This window comes from Chinchilla lanigera, unplaced genomic scaffold, assembly GCF_000276665.1.
Source record: "Chinchilla lanigera isolate Chin_1 unplaced genomic scaffold, ChiLan1.0 scaffold00032, whole genome shotgun sequence".
NCBI lineage: Eukaryota > Metazoa > Chordata > Mammalia > Rodentia > Chinchillidae > Chinchilla > Chinchilla lanigera.
In genome coordinates this window covers 11,145,524-11,167,943 of record NW_004955433.1, presented here as the reverse complement: position 1 = coordinate 11,167,943, position 22,420 = coordinate 11,145,524, and the positions used below count along the sequence as shown (strand labels likewise).

The window sequence follows — 22,420 nt, the reverse complement described above, 5'->3', positions numbered from 1 at the left end:
CATGCACAGAGCTGCAGGTTCAATTCTCAGCATAACCAAGGCAGAAAAAAAAAAAAAAAAAAAAAAAAAACAAGAACAAAAACAACAAAAGAGAGTCTATGATATAGGACCCAAAAATTTATACTATATATCTAAATTAGATTATGATACATGCTGGCACATCAAATCAGTGGAGATACTACATACTAAATGATGCCAGGGTGCTATTTGGAAACATTTAAATTATGATCCCCATCTTATACTTTGTCACCAAAATAAGTTGCAAGTCAATGAAGATATTGAATAATTTTAACTCAGAAGGAAAGCAAAAGTACATATGCATATAATTTGAGGGTAAAAATCCATTCTGATGAAAAAATTTAAAAAATGAAAGCCAGAAAAACTAGAAGTTTAGAACAACCCTAGGAAACTTTAAAACTGGGACATTAAAGTGATTGTGTGCAGTGGTGGGCACCTATAATTCTAGCACCAGGAAGCTGAGGAGATTGAGCCAGGAGTTCAAGATCATTTGGGGCAACATAGGTGAGACCTGCTATCTCAAAACAACAACCAACTACCAAGCCAGGTGCAGTGGCCCATGCCTGTAATCCCAGGTACTTGTGAGACCGGGGCAGGAGGATCACAATTTCAAAGCTAGCTGGGAAAATTAGTGAGACCCTGTCTCAAAATAAAAAGTAAGAAGGGCTAGGGATGTAGCTCAGTGGTACGGCACATCTGGGTTTGATCCTCTACTTCTGTCACGAGGAAGTGATCCCCACCTTGTTATACGGCAGATGTGCAGTTTGTGACTCTCTGTAACCAAAGGATGGATGAGGACAAAGGAGGTTTAGAGTATAAAAGTTTATCAAGAGAAAGCTCCTGAGAGACAGGAGGGTCCTGAAAGTGGGTTGCCACTGAGGCTTTTGGGGAGGGGTTATATGCAAAAAAGACCACATCTCAGCCATGTTGGCCTAAGCTGAGGTCAACCTATGGGGTTACAAGTATGGTAGCTTAGCTAATATTGATCGGATAGGAAAGGAGGCACACAGCGAGTGTATGTGGTGGGCACCGCTAACTTATCTATAACTCTGAACATAGGAGGATCAAAGGCACTTAAAGAAGGGACAGGAGTCTGGGTCAGGGTGTCCTGGTCACCCACGTTTTCCTCCAACAGCTTATCTAGGTTCACTGGAGCAGGTGGTGCTGATCACCGTACAATGTCAAGCTGTTGTCTATCTCAGGGAGGCCTGCAGGCCTAGCTGTCGTCCAGTTCATCTCCAGCCACAGTTTTGAAGTATCACATCTTCTGTACTGACTCCTCTGAGAGCTCGGCCCCTCTCTGACTGCCTGTTAATTCTTATCTAACTTAGCTGTCTATAATACTACTGCCACCACCACAAGAATCTAAACGATGGTGCACATGGAAAACAGAGGCCGAGGGCTGGGGATTTAGCTGAGCGGCACAGTGCCTGCCTGGCAAGCACAAGGTCATGAGTTTGATTCCTGGTACCGGAAAAAAAACAAAAACAAAAACAAACAAACAAAAAAGAAAACAGAGGCCAAGATGTAGCTCAGAGATAGGGTGCATGGGTTCCATCCCCATGGCCACCATCAAAAGCCAAACCAAAATAAACAAACAAACATCAGAGAGGGGCTGGGGATTCAGCTCAGCGGCAAAAGTGCCTGCCTGGCAAGCGCAAGGTCGTGAGTTCGGTTCCCGGTACCGGAGGAAAAAAACAAAAAAAAAAAAACAAAAAAAACAAAAACATCAGAGAAACTGGGAAAAATATTTATCACATCTGACAGACAATATAAAAAGCTAGGACAGTTAATCCATAGCAGAATACAAATGGTCTTACGAAAAGACATCAGCCCAGCCTCTGTCCTCTGTCTCCCAAGCCTTTTTCTGTCAACTAACCAGCCAGTGAATTCTCTGCTCTGAGCCCCTCAGACAGCCCTAACCTCAGCTTTCTTTGTTTTTCAAGTTTCAGAGATTTATTAATCTGTGTAATAAACTCCCACAAACCAACACGATTTCATGCATGTAGAGGAGAACTACCTCCTGGTTAAGTGGAAAATTGTGCAGATGGCTTCTGAAAGATCTTCATTTTAAGCAGCTTTATAGTGAAACATTTCACTTAGAAGTCTGGACCTCCTCTCCTCAGTTTGCTGTCATCCACATTCAGCGAGTAGAACTTGTATTGCTCAGTGGGACCCAGTTTGTTCCAGGGTTCTGGGTTACTGTTCTGGTCCCAGCTGACACCCAGATTGAGCAATGCCAGACGTGTCAAACACAGTGCTGCTCCCGTACCTCCTGCTCCAATAAACAGGAAAAGGGAGATCAACAAAAAAACAACCTAAGTGACCTATCCAAAGAACAAACCAGCCACAGAAAAGGATGTAGCTCAGATGGAAGGCCGTAGGCTTAATCTCCAGTACCACCGAAAAGCTGGGGTGCTTCCTGGCCTGGGAGACGATCTGGCGGAGCATGTTTGCAGTGACACCCAAGCCCACACAAGGAGAGCAAACCCGCTGGGACAAGACCAAGCTGTCCCCAACCTCAGCTTTCTATTCTTTGAAAACCCTACAATGATGGCCTTGCATCAGTTTTTACTAGAGCCAGTCATTTGCCACACCTGAGCAGGGACCCTAACCACATTGTCCTTAGGCTGTTTCCTAGGTTTACATATCAAAAATTGTTTTGCTACAAATATGGGTAAGCAGGTAACCCTGTGTAATGTGATGACTCTGATTCTTTCAGGAACATTCCTAGAAGGGCATAGCTGGGGCCAATGGAATTTCTATTTTTAGTTTTTTGAGGACTCTGCACACTGGTTTCCATAGTAGTTGTACTAGTTCATATTCCCACCAACAATGTAGAAAGTCCATTTCCCCCCACAGCCTTTCCAGCCCTTTTATTTCTTGATGTTGTCATTCTTTCTGAAATAAGATGGTATCTCAATATTGTTTGAATTCACATTTCCCTAATGGCCAGCAAGGTTGAGCATTTTTTCATGTATTTATTGACCATTTATACTGCTTGCAACATGTGTCTATTCATATCAGTTGCCCATTTTTTGATTGGGTCTTTTATTTGGGGGGGGGTCTAATTTTTTTGAGTTCCTTTTTTTTTTTTTTGGTTTTTCTCCGGTATTTTGAGTTCCTTATATATTCTAGATGTTCTGTTTGAGGAATAGCTGACAAAGAACATTTTCCCATTCTGTAGGTTGTCTCTTCGCTCTATTGGTTGTTTGCTTTGCTGTGTAGAAGCTTTTTGATTTGATATGATCCCATTTGTTGATTCTCAGTATTGTTTTTTGCATCACTAGGGTTGTTCAGAAAGTCCTTGCCTGCACTTATGTTTTCAAGTTTTATGTTTTATGTTCCAGCAGATTGCTTCTGTTTTAACATTTGGATCCTTGACTGATTTTGACTTTAATGCATGGTGAGATATATGAGTCTAGACTCACTCCTCCGTATGTGGATAACCCATCTTCCCAGCACTATTTGTTAAAGAGGCTCTTTTCTCCAGTGTATGTTTTGGCCCCATTGTCAAAGATCAAATAGTTGATGGGGTTGTATCTGCAGCTTCTAATTTGTTCCATTGATTCATATGCCTGTTTTCGTGCCAGTACCATGCTGTTTTAATCACAGTAGCTTTATACTATGACTTCTAATCTGGGATTGTGATGTCTCCTGCTTTGCTTTTTTGTTACCCAGACTGCATTTTTTTTTCTTTTAAAAGACCGCAGTGTTTTTATTCTGTTTTTGAGATTTGATTCTATTCTTTGTTGGGGAGGGACATATAGGAGACTGAACTCAGGGACTTTGCACTGAGCTACACCCCCAGCCCCTTTTTATTAAAGTTCTAATTTTGCCGAGGCTGGGCTCAAACTTGCGTTCCTCCTGCTTTAGCTGCCCACCACACCTGGCTTCATGCCAAAATTCCTGACCAAACTTTAAGTAGTTTATTATGGAAAATTGTCACGTAACTTAAAGGGTGGAGGAGGTATGTAAATTGACTGCTAGAAAATTAAATAAAAATCCTGAATGTGAAAAAAAATCAAAGGCTATTACTAAACATCAAAGAAATTTGATCCAAGAGTCTATTTTTATCCTACTGACAAAGATTTAAAAAATTACATTGCCTGACATTGGTCATGAGACACAGGGAAATACGTACTTTCATGCTCTGCTCTTGTATAAAGTAGTAGTGTTACTGTTCTTAAAATTTGAACACAACCATTTTTTGCCTAGGTATTTAACAGAACCACAAAAGTGTAAGATTTAATTAGGAACACATTTTTTAAAATAACCCATAACTGAAAAAAACTAAATATCCAATAACTGGCTATTAAATTATATACTAGTACTGGAATACGAGTAAGTCCTTAAATTTTTTAGTGACAGAAAGATAATCATAATATAGTCAGTGAAAAGTAGGTTACAAATGGTACGTACAATTCAACTCCACTCTGTTAAAATAACAATGTAATATGCAAAAAGAATCTGAGGATTGACAAAGATCTCTGAATGTTAGTATTACAGGAATTTTTATTTTGTGCTTCTTCCTCTTCTTTGGATTTTCTATAATACGCATGTCTCTTTTTTTAAACTATTGTCATGTACAGAAGAAACAGTAAGTTAATTTTTAAAAAGAAAAGTATTTTGCCTACTTGGCCAAGATTATTTAAAAAAAAAACACATATTGTTTAAGGACTTGGGATAAATGCCAAGCTCAAAGTATGCTGCTGGTGGGAGTGATAATTGCTAAGTGCTTTCATTTCTAGGAATTAAGCAAATTATTAGGGATGGATGCAAAAAAATGCATGTAGAAACCCAAATGTTCACTTTTTGAGTACATGAATACATTTCATTCGTATGAGCCACTAATATTTTAGGTTAAAACATTAAGAATAGTAAACTAAATATAAATATTACATATAATCCTGATTTAGTATGAAAATGTATTGATTTCCTAGGGCTGCCATAACCAATTACCACATTCTAGATGTCTCTATAAAGAACAGAAATTCATCTCTCACAGCTCAGGCCAGAGGCAAAACATTAAGGCGTCGGTAGGGCTGGAGCCCTGTGGAGGCGCTGAGGGGCACCTGCGTCTCGCCTCTTAGCTGGCTTCCGGGGGCTGCTGCCAGTCCTTAGCGTCCCTTACCTCATAGTAGGTGTACTCCTCCCGTGTGTCTCCTGATGTGGCCTTCTCCCCTGCGACTCTGTACCCTGTCTTTCTCTCATAACGACACATCACTTGATTTAGGGAAAATCTAATCTAGTGTGACCACAGTTAATTTCATATGCCAAAGCACTGTTTCCAAAATAGTGTCACATTCTCTGGTTCCTGCTTGAAATGAGTGCTTGGAGGACACCACTGAAGACACTGCAAGTACATAACAGGATGTAAGTGATGGGAGATTTTATATATATATATACCAAGAGTATTTATTTCTGGGTGGGTTTGTAGGTGGTTTATTTTTGTACGTTTCTACATTTTAAAATAAAGTTTATATATTGGGGTTACATTAATATTGAGGCTAAATTCTAAATTTATGGTATAAAATGAGTATTATGTGCAGTAAAAAGTCACTTGTTTCACATAGCTCACAAAATAGCAAACCTATCATTTATACATAACGTATGCTTTCTCAAACACATCCAGTATACCTAACTTGTTTTCTAGCCCTAGATTACTGTTCCTCTGGGCAAGTAGGTGAAATAATTGGCTATATTTATATGCTATATTGTACAAGAAAGAAAAAGGTTTCTAAGCAGTTAAATGTGTTCAAATGAGTGGATAACAAGGCTCTAATGTCCTATTTTTAAAATTTAGGATCAACTATTTTTAAAAAAACGTTTTACAAAAAACACTTCCAATAAGGCATTGAGTTAGGAAAAATTCTAAAGATCAAGGGAAGAAATAATTATTGGTTTCAAAAATTAACTCCTTTAAGTGATTAGGTATATCTCTGAGTCATTTTGGAATTGCTATAGCTCTAGAGAGAAGAAAACTTAAGAATAAGCAATATTCAGCATGGGGGAGAGACTAGGCAAATTGGCGTTTAATAATTACAGTTCCAAAAAGCAGCTTTTTCTTGTCTTGCAAATATCAGTATCACTGGGCTGACAGTGAATTTATAGTAAATGAAAATGAAAAACTGACATTTAAGATGTTGCTATGGATATAATTACAGTGAGCCCTCAATTTATTTATTTTTGGTCTTTTTTTTTGAGACAGGACCTTGCTATGCAGTTCAGGTTGGCCTTGAGCTCACTTTGTAGCCCAGGCTGGTCTCGAACTCGCAATGATCCTCCTGCCTCAGCCTCCGGAGTGCTGGGATTATAGGTGTGCGCCACTGCGCTGGGCAAGCCCCCAGCTTATGAATATTCAAGTTCATAGCTTTCGCAGATATGAAGGGATCCTGAATTACGAACATTCATAGATGTGAACAAATCATGAAACAGTTGTGCTGTTGTGTGCCTACTATGCTTAAAGGTAAAAATATTTTATTTACAGTAGTTCTGTGTTTTTTTTTTAATGCTTTATATTGAGTACTTGTGTCAAAGTAGTATAAGACTCAATTTGTTGGACTTATGAATGTTCTCCCGGAATGGAACTCGGTAAGTTAGGGACTTACTGTATAACAAATTTCTCTCTTTAAAAATTTTTAATTCTTCTAAAGTACATTTTCCTTTTAGAGATTTATGACTAATTTCTTTTATAATTGGAGTAAGATAAAATACAGGTTAAAATTCAATTTAAAAAGTATTGTCATGTACAGAGGCTGACATCATGGGTAATCAAAGAATATGTTTAATAAAAAATAATTAAACTTCCATTTGCTCTATAGAACATCATAGAAAGTAATTTAATAAATTACAAATGACTTTTAAAGACGTTTGCTCAACTACAGAAAGCAAATTCAGACTACACAAAACACAACTGGTAAATATTGCAAATGTCCAAAAGAAAAATTGGACTAAGACTTGAATCATGAAACCTGAAACGAGGGCTATAAATACAAGGCAATAACAGCTATAATTCTTTTAGTAACTACCAACACATACTTGGATATCCTTTCAACTGCAACTTTAGTATTTTGTAATTCTACTGATTTTTTTTCTTTATGACCCTTAACTTTACACAATTATGTGCATGTTTTCTTCCTAGCTGATAGCTGGACAACTTTTCCCCAGTCAATACTATATAGAAATATCTTGAAACCCAAGAGAATGTTTAAAGTTAACATTTGCCTTAATGCTTTGAAAACTGTAACTGCCTTATTACATAGAATCACTAGGATGTTAACCAAATTCACTTGACCATAATTAGGAAAATACTTTATTTCATAGATTTCATATAAATTAGACTTTAGTGACGAGATCTAGGGATTTTTTTCTTTTCTTTTTAATTGGGGAAAGAAAGGAATAAAGATCACGTGGGTAGAACTAGAGGAAGGAAGGGAAATATGGATGGTGTTGAAATACTCCATCAGCAAACTAAGTTAACTGTGTGAAAAACTTTGGCTATCTCATCGGTGTACTCTAGTGAAACAAAAGTGCAATACTGCAAAGGGAAGATACTAAAAATGTGATATATCATTTTCATGATGAAGAATTACTACCCACTTCTCCTGGATGGGTATTATAGTGACTATTGCTAAGACATTGCATAAAGGACTATCAATTCAAAGTACTATTTTGGGAAAATACAAAACTCAATACAATACCAATGGAACTTATATAATTTTGTAAATACATATAACACTGTCTCTCTAATAAGGGGTTAGTTATTTTACATACAGAAACACAATTTACTGGTAAAGGTCTTGGAAAACCTAATACAACTGTTTCCTGACAGTAAACAACAATTCTATGAAAACATACTGAAAGTTATTTTTTCTGTAGGAGAGAACTGGAATACCCACACCCTGAAGTTATCTTCTTGCAAACTTTATCACTGACTAATCTGGGTACCAGAAAATGCTAACATTTATCTCTCATTAGAATGTAAATACTTTTTATGCCCAATTGAGTTCTGATTATTTTCAATGTATATGAAGGTGAACCTGGACCTCTACCTTGCCAGAATAATAGCAGCTTTAGCAGGAGAAACTGTACCACAAATCAAATATGAGACAACTTTTACATGGTAAAGAGTTCTAAGGAATTGAACAGAAGCCTTGGGCTTCACTTTTGTGGTTTCTTTTTGAGATTATTCAAAGTGCATTTTCAGTATGGGCTGCTCAGTATATTTAATATAAACTGATTACCCAACATTGATTCTGGGCAACATTTAGTCTGCTTATACCTAGAAATTCAAAATGAATTTAGTTTGCATATTACTTATCTGGTATTTTGGAATATTTCCATGACATAAAACACAAATAGAAATCTACACAAATAAAGCAAACAAACAGTTTCTTTTACATGAAGTATGCTGTGTTGACAGTTCTTTTCAGTGGCATTTCATGAGTTTGCCTTTTCTGAACCCTGGGAGCAGACATTACTCATCTGAAACATAATTAATTCTAAAAAGAGGCCAAACTTCAAAAAGTTAAATTTAACTATGTGGATAGGGTGTCAAATCACATGACATAGGATAATTTTATGACTTGATTTTACTGCCTTCCAACTTAAGCTCAGCAAAAAGCAAGTCATATTCCTTGCCAGATTAACATGATATATAGGATGTGTTTAAAAAACCCCTGAAAACAAGTATAGAATTAGAAACGAATGTAAACTTCCTAAACTAACTCAGCTGAGGTAACAGGTAGCCAGTTAAATTGGCTGATTGGGAAACTTATTTCTTCTTTAAAACATACTTGTACCTGAATTGGAAACATCAGCAGTGCATCACAACACTAGAGCATTTTCATGTAATTAAAGCAATGGATGGTGATGTAGATTCTACAGCTTTCATGACATTCATTAGCTGCCCAAATTATTGCTGAGTTTTGATCTGTAAATTATAGGTGTCAAGGAGGCTGTAAAACTATATTCAAATTAAATCAGTAATATGCATAAAGTATTCTGTGTTCACTGCAAATATATTAAATATACAACTCTTATTGAGCATAATTTTCATAAAATTAACCCCCAACAAAATTATAATGCCTTTTGTTGTAATTTTATACCTTTATGTATTTGATAGTACATACGAGTTCAGAAACTTATGAATCTTAAGAAATATTACATGCAAAACGTCTCTGAAAGCAGTTTGCACTTCTAAACAAATAACTGAAATGTTCGGTCAGTAAGTTATTGATGCACTCAACACTGGGATATTTACAATTAATAATTAAAGAAAAAATTCAAAATCAGTTCATAATTTAAGTGCAGAGAGTCTCAGAATCAGTCTTCATTACTAGAATCTGACTCCTCAGATGACGACGATGTACTATCAGATCCAGATGAAGCATCGGCTTTCTCTGAACCCTCATCTGTGCTGTTTTCGTTGAGAGGACTAGGTTCAGTGACCCCTTTGTCTTCCTGATCTCTAACTCTGGAATCTTCTTCCTTTACTTCTGCAGGCTTAGAAGAGCCCAAGTCACTGTTTTTGTTTTTCTGTACATCAAAAGTATTGGACTGGGACAAACTTGGAATATGAAGATTAAGGCCTGGAGTGAGAAGCATCCCTGGATAAAGTATATTAGATAGTAACAGTGGGTTAAGAGCTAATGGGTTAGCAGCTGCAGCTGTATTTAATGTAGCAGTAGAGGAAGTTGAAGGAGAACTTGACACAGAGTTTTCTGTACCATTCTCTGAACTTTGGCTCTCTGTCCTTTCTTTTTTTCCTTCTTGCTCCTTAGAGTCGTTTCCCTTTTTCTCTTCTGCCCCAGATTCTGCAGGCTTTGTCAGGAGTCCTCCCATGCCCAACAGATTTGGTAATCCAGTCATTCCTGACAACAGCATGGGGAACATAGCAGCCATGTTTTTAGCTTCTCTTCCAGAAGAAAGGCTGGCAGGCATTCCCATCAGCCCAGCAGTTACCTGCAGTGACTGCAAGTTTTGTAGGTTTTGTTGTAAGGCCTGAAGAGTTGTGAGATCCACACCTGGAACTAACCCGTTGGTTAATAAAGGATTGCCTGAAACACTGGTGGCAGTTGCAGCAGCTGCTGCTGCTGTGGCCTTTGCAATTCCACTCTTAGGGCGCCTCCCTCGCCTGCTTACTTCCTCTCTCACAATAGGGCCGGTGAGAATACGTTCATACATACTTTCTGGAAGAAACCCCTGGAGGAAATATACAGTCTTTAATAACAGGACACAAAAAACACAACAGCAACTAGCTTATCATACAAATAGCCAATTAATAATACGTATCTGTAAACTATTCTATATTTATATGAAATACAGTGCTGTCAATTATAAAACCGATAACCTAATTGTATTCTATTCTAACTTGTGGCTTAACACAGCTCTTTCACTTATCAGTGTACCACAGGAGAAGAGAACAGAAAGAGGCCTTTTTAGCTGCTTCCAAATTGTTCACAGAATAGCACAGTTAAGGTCCAGAGAAATTTTGTCACAGGTACTATCATTATGCTTTTATGTTTCAGATCACCACTTGTTTTAGAAGACCAAAGAAGTGGCCCTCTTCAAACCTGAAGAACAATAAAGAAAGAATACAGGAAGTGAAAGGTTAAGGTTAAAATGAGATCCTTCAAAGGGGTCTAGAGATGGTGGGAGGCAGGTGGGTGGTGAGGGGGATAAAAAAACCCCAGTATATGTTCAGTGCATTATTTACTCCCTAAAATAAGTGTAGACATCATGTACTGCAAACACATAATAACAAAACTTTTTTTAAAAAGAGAGGTTCTTCATTTTAGTCTTTTGACTGTCACTTTGGGAAGAAAGGAGATAAAGTTATGGTGAAAAAAAATTAAAACGAAGAAAAGATGGATTGGCTCAGAACAGCAGTAGCATCTGCAGACTGGAAACCCAGTGTGGACCATCAAGTGCAGCACAATGAACAATCTATTTGCTTTCATGTCATTCTCCCATGATTTCTGGCATAGAAAACTCTTACTAGTTTTAGAAATATAAATAAGACATACATGTAATTTTTAATTTTCTAGTAACCATATTAACAGGGCAAAATATTATTTGTAAAATTTTAGTAACATAGTCTCTTTACTACAAAACAGCCAAAACATTATCACTTCAATATAGTCTATAAACTTATATTACATTCTTTTTTTTTGTGGTACCGGCGATTGAACTCACGACCTCAAACTTGCTAGGCAGGCGCTGTGCCACTGAGCTATATCCCCAGCCCGACATTCTTTTAAATTATATTACATTATTTTTTCTGAACTAAGTCTTCCAGACCCCAAAACAGTATGTGTTTTGTACTTAACATATCTCAGCAGAAAAACCAGCTAAATTTCAATTACTCAACAGCCAGATGTACCTCATGGCTACAACCTGTGATAGTGTAGCTCCAGACAGCAGTTTAAAGGAAGACTCTAATGGGACTAGTTTGTATTTACTTCTGAAGTGATAAACTTATTTTTTTCTTTACAAATATATTTAGATTCATTGCAGAAGTCATGACAACAATAAATATAAAGAAAATGAAATAACCTGTAATTTCAGAGATAGCCAATGCTAATGTTTCAGAATTTGTTTTCCATTTTTACTTTTTGCACTTACCCATACTCTACAATTATCCCCACCTCCCTTTCTAAAATAAATTTAAAAAAAGAATTACACTGAACTTAGTTTTGTGGCCTGACCTTTTCATTTGGATATCTGTAGAAATAATAGCTCTTATTTATTCAACCTTTACAATATGATTAGGAGTTACTATTCTAAGACCTTAAGTATTAACATTAAATATAATGTGAATGTTTTCTCTCTTATCTTTAAGTGTTCTTCTAAGATACAATTTTTAAAACAGTTAATGAGGCTGGGGATATAGCTCAGCGGCAGAAACACCTGCCTGGCAAGTGCAAGGTCCTGAGTTCGATTCCCGGTACCAAAAAAAAATTAAGTAAAAAATAAAACAGTTAATATTCTAACACATGGATGGATCACTGGTTTATTCACAATTTTTCTTATTATACGACCATGAATATTCTTCTACCTTTTTCTACATATTTGATTCTTTGTGAAAATGTTCAAACAACATTTAAAGTAAAAACAAATCATTATATAGTGGTTCTGCATTCTTACTCTAGAAGCAGGAAATTTGCCATATATTCTGAAAAATAAAAATTGTGAACTAAAAAATTATCATCAAATGTTCATACAGTTTTTTAACTCTCAACTAAAAGTTTAAGACAATTAAATGACATCTAATTTTTAAAATGATACGAGTTAATATTTGTTAAATACTCACAGATTGCTTAACAACATCTCCCCATTCAGGAGCTACTCCATATTCTGAGTTTTCTTTTAGGAATCTACATAAATCTTTCAAAGGGGGAGCAAATGCACCTCCAACCTGTAAATGAAAAACAGACAGGTATTTAACACAGCATTAAATATGGGACTAGTTTTTTTTTATTCAGTGCTGTACAGAGTTTATTTCTTTAAAATGCAAGTATTTGGAACCACCTTCAACAATCTTTAAGATCATATTAAAAAGGACAACAATCTATATGAGCTACTGATATGGTAATGTAAGTTTTATGATTTTTTTGGTCTTTTTGAGACACGGTTTCACTATGCAGTTCAGGCTGGCACTGAACTCATTTTGTAGCCCAGGCTGGCCTCAAATTCACAGCTATCCTCCTGCCTCAGCCTCCTGAGTGCTGGGTTTAAAGGTGTGCGCCACCACCTAGCCACACTTTTATGTTTTATAGAATAAAAATTTATAGAAAAATGAAATGAAGAATTACCACTTACAATGCTGGGTGGGCAGCAGAGCCTAGTTAATAGGATACCTTTGTAGTTATACTTAATGGCTATGTAAACAGACCAAATCAGTAAATCTCTGAGCATCAATATTCTGATTTGTAAAATAGAGGTAACAATAACACTTCTCTCACAGAGTCATATGAAGATAAAAAGAGACAACTTAAGTGCCATAGAATAATGTTTGGCACATAATAAATATTGCTATTATATACCAACTACTGAGTTAAGGACTTTAAATATGTGTTTTATTTTAGTTTTTACAACATCCTTTTGAAATAGTATCTTAAAGAAATTGAGTTTCAGAGAAGTTATATAATTTGCCTAACTAGCTAGTAATCTTAAAAACCCATACTTTTATTTATTTAAAGACTAAAAACCGGGGCTGGGGATTTAGCTCAGCGGCAAAGCGCCTGCCTGGCAAGCGCAAGGTTGTGAGTTCGGTTCCCGGTACAGGAGAAAAACCAAAAAACCAAAAAAAGACTAAAAACCCAGGCGTGATTGCACATGCCTATAATCCCTGCACTTTGAGGCTGAGGCAGAAGAATTGAGACTGCGAGGCTAGTCTGGACTAATAGTGAGATCCTGTCTCCAAAGAAACAGCCAAACAAACAAACAAAAATCCCTACCACAAGTATAAAATTACACATAGCACTCATATAATAAAAGTGATATAACAAGTCATGAATGAATTTCTTCTGCATAGCTCTGCCATTGAACTGCAACCATTGCCCATGAATATATACTATATTTTAATAGGGTATAGACAGGATTTAATATGGTCAGTTGTATTACCCATTCCTAGAAGTAGAATCATCTATCATTCCTTACTTTCTTAGTTTCTGGAATTTCTATTCCATTTTCTTTTTCATTAAAATGCTTCATTAAAGCTGGGTGTGGTGTTGTACACTTGTCATCCCAGCATGTAAGAGGCTGAGGCAGGAGATCACTGCAAATCTGAGTCTAGCCTGGGCTACATACTGAGTTCAAGGCCAACCTGAGCTACAGAGTGAGACCCTATCTGAAAACACCATTAAAAAAAAAAAAAAAAAAAAAAAAAAAAAAAAAAAAAAAAAAAAAAAAAAGAACAAAAAAAACACAAGCGAAAAATTAAACAAACTCTTATAAATCAAGCAAAATGAACAGGAAGGATCTTCATGAGGTTACTACAATTAAAAATAAAATTTACAATGTTTAACGTTAAAATTAAGAAGTAAAAGTCCAAAAGTGTTGCATCTCCTTAAAACTGGCAAAGACTAGCTAGGTGTGGAGGCTTGCACCTGTAATCTCAGCACTCTGGCAGGCTGAGGAGAAAGACCTATATTAGCAGTCCCCTATAGCATTAGTGACTGGTTTCATGGAAGACAACATGTAATGACTTCAGGATGAGACTCTTACAAGGGGCATGCAGCTGAGACCCTTCAAAAGCATAGCAGGCTTCATATTCCTGAGAATCTAATATGGCTACTGATCCGACAGGAGGCAGAGCTCAGGACATACTGCCAGCAACGGGGAGTGGCTGTGAATATAGACAAAGCTTTCTGATTTACTAGCTGCTTAACTCCTGCTGTGCAGGCCCGGTTCCTAACAGTTTGTTGTAGCCCTGGGGATGGGGTCACCTACATATAGCATGAGCCTGGCCAGGATCTTGCTGTCACCTTAGCCTCACCCTAGTGACAGTGACATCCTGTCTCAAAGTAAAAAAAGATAATAAATAAAACAAAGGGTTGGGGATGTGTCTTAGTGTAAAGGTTGGGGGTTCAATCCCAGTACCAAAAAACAAAACTAAACAACAAAAAAATTGGCCAAGACAAATTCAATCATACTTAGGAAAGTAAATTTTTGGTGTAAAACAAAGTGCAAAGATTTTAACACCAAATCTAAGCAAACATAAAGTTAAGTCAAATGCTACTGTCACATCTCTCTCACCCCTCTCAATACTGAAGATTGAACCCAGGACCTTCACTACATCCTCATCTTCACCCCTGATTTTTTTTGTATCGGGAATCCAATTCAGGACCTTGTGCTTGCCAGATAGATGATCACCCCTAATTTTTGAGACAGGGACTCTCTAAATTGCAATCCTCCTGGCCTTAGCCTCCCAGAGTGCTAGGATTATATGCCATCACATCCAGCTTGTCACCTTACTCTTTCTCTAAGTCATCTATGCTTTCAGTCTAAAGTATATAATAACAAAAGCTGAACAAACTATATCCCCAAAACTGGGAGGAAATAAGTGTTAATTTTAAGGAGTCTCTATACATGTCAATATTAAAACAAACGTTATTCTTAAAATAGTTTTGTTCTAACTTCAACATTTCTTATGAAAAATTAAGATACTTTTATGCATTTTTATCCTAGCAGTGAGGGCTTTTAACAGAGAAAAGAGAACTGAACCAGGGAATTAACATGACCAATGTAAAGTAACTGAGTTTGTGAGAAATCTGCTGTTCTTACCTCTGAGACCAAATTTTCTTTCTTATTTTGCTGCCTGCTCATCAGAATGAAAAACAATGTTTCAAAGTACACTTACAAAAAGTGTCGTAAGTCTTTTATTATTTTCTTTATGAAGCAGAATATACATATATCAATCTTTCTTCCCCCTGACACAGATTCTCTCTGCGTAGTCCAGGTTGGCCTTGAACATGCAATTCTGCCTCAGCCTCCTGAATTATAGCAGTGAGTCATCATACCCAGCCTGATATACACTAACTTAAGAATACAATGTGATGAAACAAATGTTGACCCATATCTATTTCAGAAATAGGCTTTTGAAAAACCTCAACTCTTACTATTCACCAATCAGCAGTAAAATGGGATAAGCTTGGGAGTTTATTAGTCTATAAGACACCTTTGTTTATTTCCAGGTATCAGAAAATTACATAATATGATTTTGCTAGAATAAGATACTTTAAGGTGGTCTGATGAAAAAATTACAAAAATATGGATGATGTAAATGGTGTCCTCATATATCAGAGTTGTTCAATCATTCTACTATAGACCTTTTGCATTTAATATTGTGGAGCTGTCTTAAGTAGTGTAGGAAGTTTGAAATCACATCTGGGTAACTGGCCTTTCCCTGTTAGGAAAAAGTTCTACCTGCCCCATCTTGCTGAATTGTGGCTACCGAAAATGTCTCCAGACATAATCAAATGTTGCAAGGGGCAGGGCCAAACTGCCCCCTCAAGAGAATCACACTGCCTTAAATGTAGTGGCCTTGCATGGTGTACAACAACATGTAATGGCACTGCTTAGGCAAAGATATGCTGACTGACTTGCTTACTTGATTTAATAGCACAGCCAACCAATGATGAAGGATGTGAAATTAGATTACATGAAATTGTCATCCATTTCTTTCTCCACAAATCTAGGTTCAACTCATTTCCAGGTCTTAGAAAATAATGCACAATGAGAACAGTATTATCTTGTAAATACTGGAGCAATGTAGAAAGAGTAACAATAAATACATAAATACCTTTCTGGCATTTCTCCTGTTAATTAGCTGAACACGTTCTTCTCCCGTGAGACTATTAACATCGAGTTTATTGGGGTTTCTGCAACGATGCCTTTTTTGTTTGGGTCTTCCCTCATAAAGCTGCATTCTCTAAAATATATAGACAAAGAAACATCTTTAAAATTTTTGCTTCTGCCAAATTACTAAAAATATCACAGGTGAGCCAATCAAAGTAGTCTGATTCTATATTATGTGCAGGCATTAATCCTTTAGCTATACGTTTAAAGATCTATTCAAGGCCGCCACAGTGAACACTGCTATGGTTCTACATATATGAAAGTGGGTCCTTCCCCTGCCTCCTGAAACAAGCAAGACTATGCTACTTCTTTCCTTCAATGCCCTCAAAGACTGTGGTACACCTGCAGTCACACTTGAAGGGCTACCAATGGCGTTGGAGCACTTTCCTCTAATTTGTAGTTCTTTACTTTTTTGTCTCTTGAGTTTCTCCTCTCCTGATAAATTTCAGTAGAAACTTAGTAGGCTCTCTTTGTGCTGTGATTTATAAACTGTGCTAATAACATTTATTTATTTTTGGTTGTAAAATAATTTACTAAAGGCACTACTGTTGAACATCAAACTAGTAACTTTTCCCCGATAAGGTACATCAGTGTAAACATAAAAAAAATGATTCTGAGAGATACATGGTTAGTAGGCAAACAGATTTTCCCTTAGGTGAGCACTTTCCTATATACAAATCTTTTCCTTCCAGCCATTCCAGGCACAGTGATGCCACTGCTTCCAACACTTAATCTGAGAAAGATGACTGCTGACTGCTAAAGAAAATGGTAGGAAAGCTCCAAGTCTTCATTCAGGGGTCTTTTTAAATCCTAGGTTTAGAAGACAATATATCCAGGCATAAACTCATGAGCTCTGCCATTTGTACAGCATCACAGAAAATGGACAAAGTATTCCAAGGGCGCTACTGGATATTAGCACCTTAACAGCTTCAGAAAGCTAAAATCTAGATTGTTTTCCTCAGAAGGTAACATTCATTTACAGCTCTAATGCAGAAAGAGCAGCTCTTGAATGGAACAAACGACTTAGGTACATGGGTTTCTCTTAAGAGAAACACATTAACACAGAACTAAATAGTATCCCAGAGGCAATAACATCTCATCGTGCTAAAGCATACACAAATTGAGGTTTTACCTTGGCACATGGTGATTTTGAAATTACGTTGGAACATTCCTGACAAATCATATATTCAAGGGATAGAAGACTTGGTAGTGGGGCTGAGTTCAAACAAGTCAATGTTCTGCACCCTTACATTCAACTCGACACACGACTGCCCCAAGGAGCAATGCAAACCCAGACCAGCCACAGGACAGGGTGAGAGCATGGGGCGCTCTGGAGAAAGGCCTTGGACCTTCAATCTAACTTTTCTAACTAGAACAAGCTTGAAACAGAAAGTCTGCCCATTTTTCTCTGCTTTTGTGGCTTTAAAGCTCTTTTGGTCTTTTGAGTAAGATGAATACTGAGATTTTTACTGCATTAAACTTTTCCAAGTTTTCACAGTGTTCCTACTAAGTCATTTTTCAGTTAGTGTATCTTTCCAATGTCAGGAGAAAACTGAAAGACAGATACTAGTAAAAGTATCTGTTATACTTTTAGTATAACAGATCTAGTATAGTATATTATTAGTAATATATATTATATATTAGTAATATTATATATTAGTAATATTATATATTAGTATTATAATATTAGTATAACAGATAAAGTATCTGTTATACTTTTATAGAGTGTATATTTTATACACTCTACTTTATACACTTTATACACTCTATAAAGTCAAAATAGTCCTAAAGCTCTATATTCCTTTATGAAGAGCAGGCGATTGTCTTGTTTTATGCACAGAATGATCTTGTTTTAGCCACTATGTCAGAAGAACGTGTCCATGTAAGACATCTACAGTCCAGATAAAAGCCTACAACTGGATAGTTACTTCCTGCTCATAGTTATAACCAAAGACATTAAAATGTAGCTCTCAGATCTGAAAATGTCTTTATGTTTTAGAAAATGGATTCCAGGAAGGTTATAATGCAATACCAGAGGGCATAGGTGCAGAAATGGATGTAGTCAGTCATTCAAAGCATTCAAGTTAAGAATATGGCAATATAAATATCCAAAAAGCATGACTTAGGTATTTCAGACAATATGTGTAAGTCATTCCTTACTCATTTAAGCTGCATAGCATTTCTTAGACAGGGAGGAAACAGTTAACATTTGAAAGTCCTGAAAGCTTTTTCCTTGGTTAATTACATTAGATGGTGTGCCACTGATCAAAATCAAATTCTTTTAAACATGGATAAAATATTACACAGTTCCACTGTTTAAACCGACAACATGTTGCACGTTAATTCTGGTATAATGTATCCCAACAAAGCTTAGAAAATAAAGATGTCAAGGTGGCTTTGGGCTAATTAATAGTCATCTCCTCTGCTTACAAGTCAGGTGGAACAGGATGATGTGTTCAAACTGTGCTGTGTATGACCCTTTAATGTCACATAGTGGTGGGTACAGGTCTATGATGTCCAAGTCACACAGATACGTCAGCACCATCAAGCATTTACTTTGTCCTAGGCAATCCAGCCATCAGTGGCACAAGGTGAGGGTGCTGAAGTTTTCATTGATGATGTTTAACAAGTATTTTGTTCTTGGAAGCCTTATTGGCACATATCCAGCATCAAAATTGTGCACAACACCTTTTCCTATACTACCAAATGTTTCAATGGCACACACTTCTCCTTCCTCCATCCTCAGCGCCTTCCTGCTCTTCATGATGGGCACAGTCTTCCCCACGTGTATGCTGTATGGCCCAATCAAGTGTCCGTTCAGATTAGGGATAGGCTTCATTTGGTATGTCGTCCCATCTATTTCCACTTCAGAGGATTCCGTAACTTTCTGGATGGCCTCACCCATATCATGGAGATGGACGTCAATGCTAGCACACTTTATTCCAGTATAAGTGGCATCTTTTACAGCTTTTAATAATATATCATATTTGGGATTAAAAGTGACACTAAAAGCACTATTATCCTACCACTTATATGTGTTCCAAAGTCGATCTCACAGATGTCATCGTACTGTAATGCTGTGGTGTCACCTGTGTTGGGCATGTAGTGAGCAGCAGTTATTGAGAGAACACCCATTTAGGAAGGCCAGGCTTGAGTTCAAGCCATTCTCTTTTATGAGCTTATGACAACAGTCTTCCAGCTTCTTAGAGAATTCTATCACTGTCATCTCAGGCTCGATCCAGCTTATATTGTATTTTCTAACTTGTCCATGTACTTCGCTTGTAGTTCTCCAAGCAGCGGTTTTCCTGTCTTGTGTGGGTGGGTACTCGCACCCCCTGGGGAAGACGCTGCTAGGGTACAGGTCACAGATCAGCACTGAGGGAGGGTCCTCCCTCCTCCTTTTTTCTTCCAGTTCTCCATCTCCATCTCCATAGTTGTCATCTCTTCTCCAGTGCTTGTCTTTCCAACTGTTCTGCTACCTCATCCACAAAGGTTCCTGATTCTTTATCAGGTTCTTGCTGCCCTGCAACAGTGCCTTTACTCTTCTTCTTCTGCTCCTTCTTCTTGGCTGCTTCCTCAGCCGTAGAAGCAGCTCTCTCTTCCCTGTTGTCTGGGTCCAGGTCGCCATTCAGGTGGCTCCTGGAGGCTCCTGCCTCCTCTACAGCTGCCGAGATGCCAGAGAGAGCGTAAGGGCGCTAATAACATTTATTTTTCTTCACCTCGCTAATATTTCTCATCTCACGTAATACAATACTAAAAGGTATTTTTCTTATTTTACAAAGGGGGAATCAAGGCTTACAGAAGTTATCTTCCTCAAGGTCAGTTAGCAAGTAGGAGACACAGAACTCATATCCAGGATTGCGGTTATACCCAGACACTTACTTAGCATGTGGATGGCTCTGGATTCAATCACCAGAATAGCAAACAAATATACACTAAGTAAACAAATACAAAAATTAAAAATCGCCCATCTGGTCATAAACATTAAAACTTTCTACCAAACCATGCAACTTATCTCTCCAACTGTTTATAAAGGAGACTTTAGTTATTTGTGAACAGTGATAACATTCAAAGAAACTAATGCTCAAACTCTTCAGTCTTGTATACCAGTTCCCAAAGCCTGGACCTGTTCAACTCACCGTTCTATACATTTTCTATCCCCTCTCACTCTCCTACCTACTCTAAAGATCAGATAGTCACTATATGACGCCTTACAATTGCATCCTCTTTTACATTCCTTGTTCCTTTTTTGTCCACCAGTCAAATAGCAGCTCTGTCTTCTAGGTATCTCCTCAGACTGCTCTTATATCTGTACTCAAGACACTTTATACATACCTCTATTATAGTATATCTCATATCATGTTATAATTATTTATAGAAAATACCATAATCATGAGAACCAAGAAATCACTAAAATATCCTTGAGAAAGCAGATATATCTTGTAAATTTTCCTGGAACAAGTGCTGTCTTTTAAAGTGTTTAAAATAGTAGAGTAAAATAAAGCAGCAGGATAACAGGTTTATTTGCAATGAAAATAAGTAGAAACAAAAATTGATAAGGTTAATAAAAACTTTTGCAGTGGTTAAGAGAAAGCTATGATAATCTTCAGAGACTACAATGTAAGTAGTATGAGGGCAAGAACTTTATATTGTTCACTATTATATCTTCAGTAACTACAATTATAGCTATCACATAATAGTCACTAAAAAAACTTGCTGACATTCAGTAAACGAATGTTTACTGTATTATGAAATTATAGGCTTCAAATAATGATTCTGTTTTTAAAATCATGGCATTTACTCCATGAATGCCTATTATATTTAGTAAAAAACACTTTCCTTGCAAGAGCATTGACATCAAATTAAAAAGGAATTAAGTAAATGCATCAGAATTTGTAACATTCTAAGTAGCTAGGAAAATGAAAAGCAAGTGTCCAAAAGGCCAGACTTAAGGTAAATCCCAGATTATCTCATGTGACAATGGCAGCCAGATGTCTGTTCATCTGTTGTCCGCCTACCCACTCACCCACCTACCCATCCATCCATCCATTTATCAGATAACAAAGATCATTCCAAAGACTGCAGCTTATATGGCTTTGTTTCATGGAAAAGAAAAAAAAACAAACAAACAAACCAAAAAACAAGGTAATTATCTTTTTCTGATAAAAAAATAACCACCATTTTACTTTTATATACAACCTTTTAGTTTTCAAGACTATCTTTTCAAGTAGATTTGATAAATATTTGCAGGAAGGCAGATAGTATCCTATGTATAAAGACTAACGGGCTTGGTCCTGAGGATACTCAGGTGAAGAGGACATGGTCCTTAGGAAGGCCCTGGGGTACTGAACAGCTTCATTTGTGTTATCCCTTTGACTGTGATAATGGAGGTAGGTAGACTAGGCCTGATAACTTCACAGTATGGGTATGCCTTTATTCTTTTTCCTTTTTGGTCTTTTTGAAACAGAGTCTTGCTATGTAGTTCAGGCTGGCCTTGAGCTTACTTTATAGCCCAAGCTGGTTTCAAACTTGCAACGATCCTACTACCTCAGCCTCCTGAGTGCTGGGATTACAGGCATGCACCACCAAGCCTGGCTTACTCTTTTATCTTCTGAAATACACACAAATATTAAAGGACATTGACACAGACTTTGGTACATTAGTGTCTGAAAGTAGGACTAGAAAATAATAGATTTCTATGAATGAAAAGGTCACTGACAATAAGATAATATTTCAGACATTAAGAAGAATGGAAATTAGGCTAGACAGGGTGGCACATGCCTATGATCTAAGCACTCCTGGGACGCTCAGGCAGGATAGCAATTTTGAGCCCAGCCCAGGGGACTTAGGGAATACTGTAACTAACGAACAGCTAGAAATGCAGTACAAAGGACTTTGATTCCCATCCTCAATCCTGGAGAGAGGGAGAGGAGGACATCACATTAAACTGTCATATTAAAAAAATTTTATTTATTTATTTTGGAGTGCTGGAGATGTAAACAAGGTCTTGTGTATCCTAGGCAAGTTCTCTAACACT

General features: G+C 37.1%; 2 protein-coding genes and 1 pseudogene across 11 annotated transcripts in view; all 3 read right to left on the bottom strand.

Annotated features, from left to right (window-relative positions):
* Positions 1-2,117: 2,117 nt before the first annotated feature.
* On the bottom strand, positions 2,118-2,469 carry LOC102026665 (cytochrome c oxidase subunit NDUFA4-like). Its single transcript, XM_005388296.1, has 2 exons — positions 2,422-2,469; positions 2,118-2,336 (listed from the first exon to the last, which is right to left on the bottom strand). Exons 1-2 carry the CDS (start codon positions 2,467-2,469, stop codon positions 2,118-2,120), a joined length of 267 nt encoding a protein of 88 aa, XP_005388353.1.
* A 4,313-nt stretch (positions 2,470-6,782) lies between these two features.
* Chd9 (chromodomain helicase DNA binding protein 9) overlaps positions 6,783-22,420 on the bottom strand; it is a 260,391-nt gene continuing 244,753 nt past the window's right edge. For all 10 annotated transcript variants that reach the window (XM_005388286.2, XM_013516197.1, XM_013516196.1 and 7 more), the window contains 3 exons: positions 16,328-16,456; positions 12,335-12,439; positions 6,783-10,224 (listed from right to left, as the gene is read on the bottom strand). In XM_005388286.2, coding sequence (XP_005388343.1) covers positions 9,346-10,224; positions 12,335-12,439; positions 16,328-16,456 — 1,113 coding nt within the window. In that variant the 3' untranslated portion in view covers positions 6,783-9,345. The remainder of the gene's footprint in view (positions 10,225-12,334; positions 12,440-16,327; positions 16,457-22,420) is intronic.
* Positions 18,346-20,534, bottom strand: LOC102029656 (annotated as a pseudogene).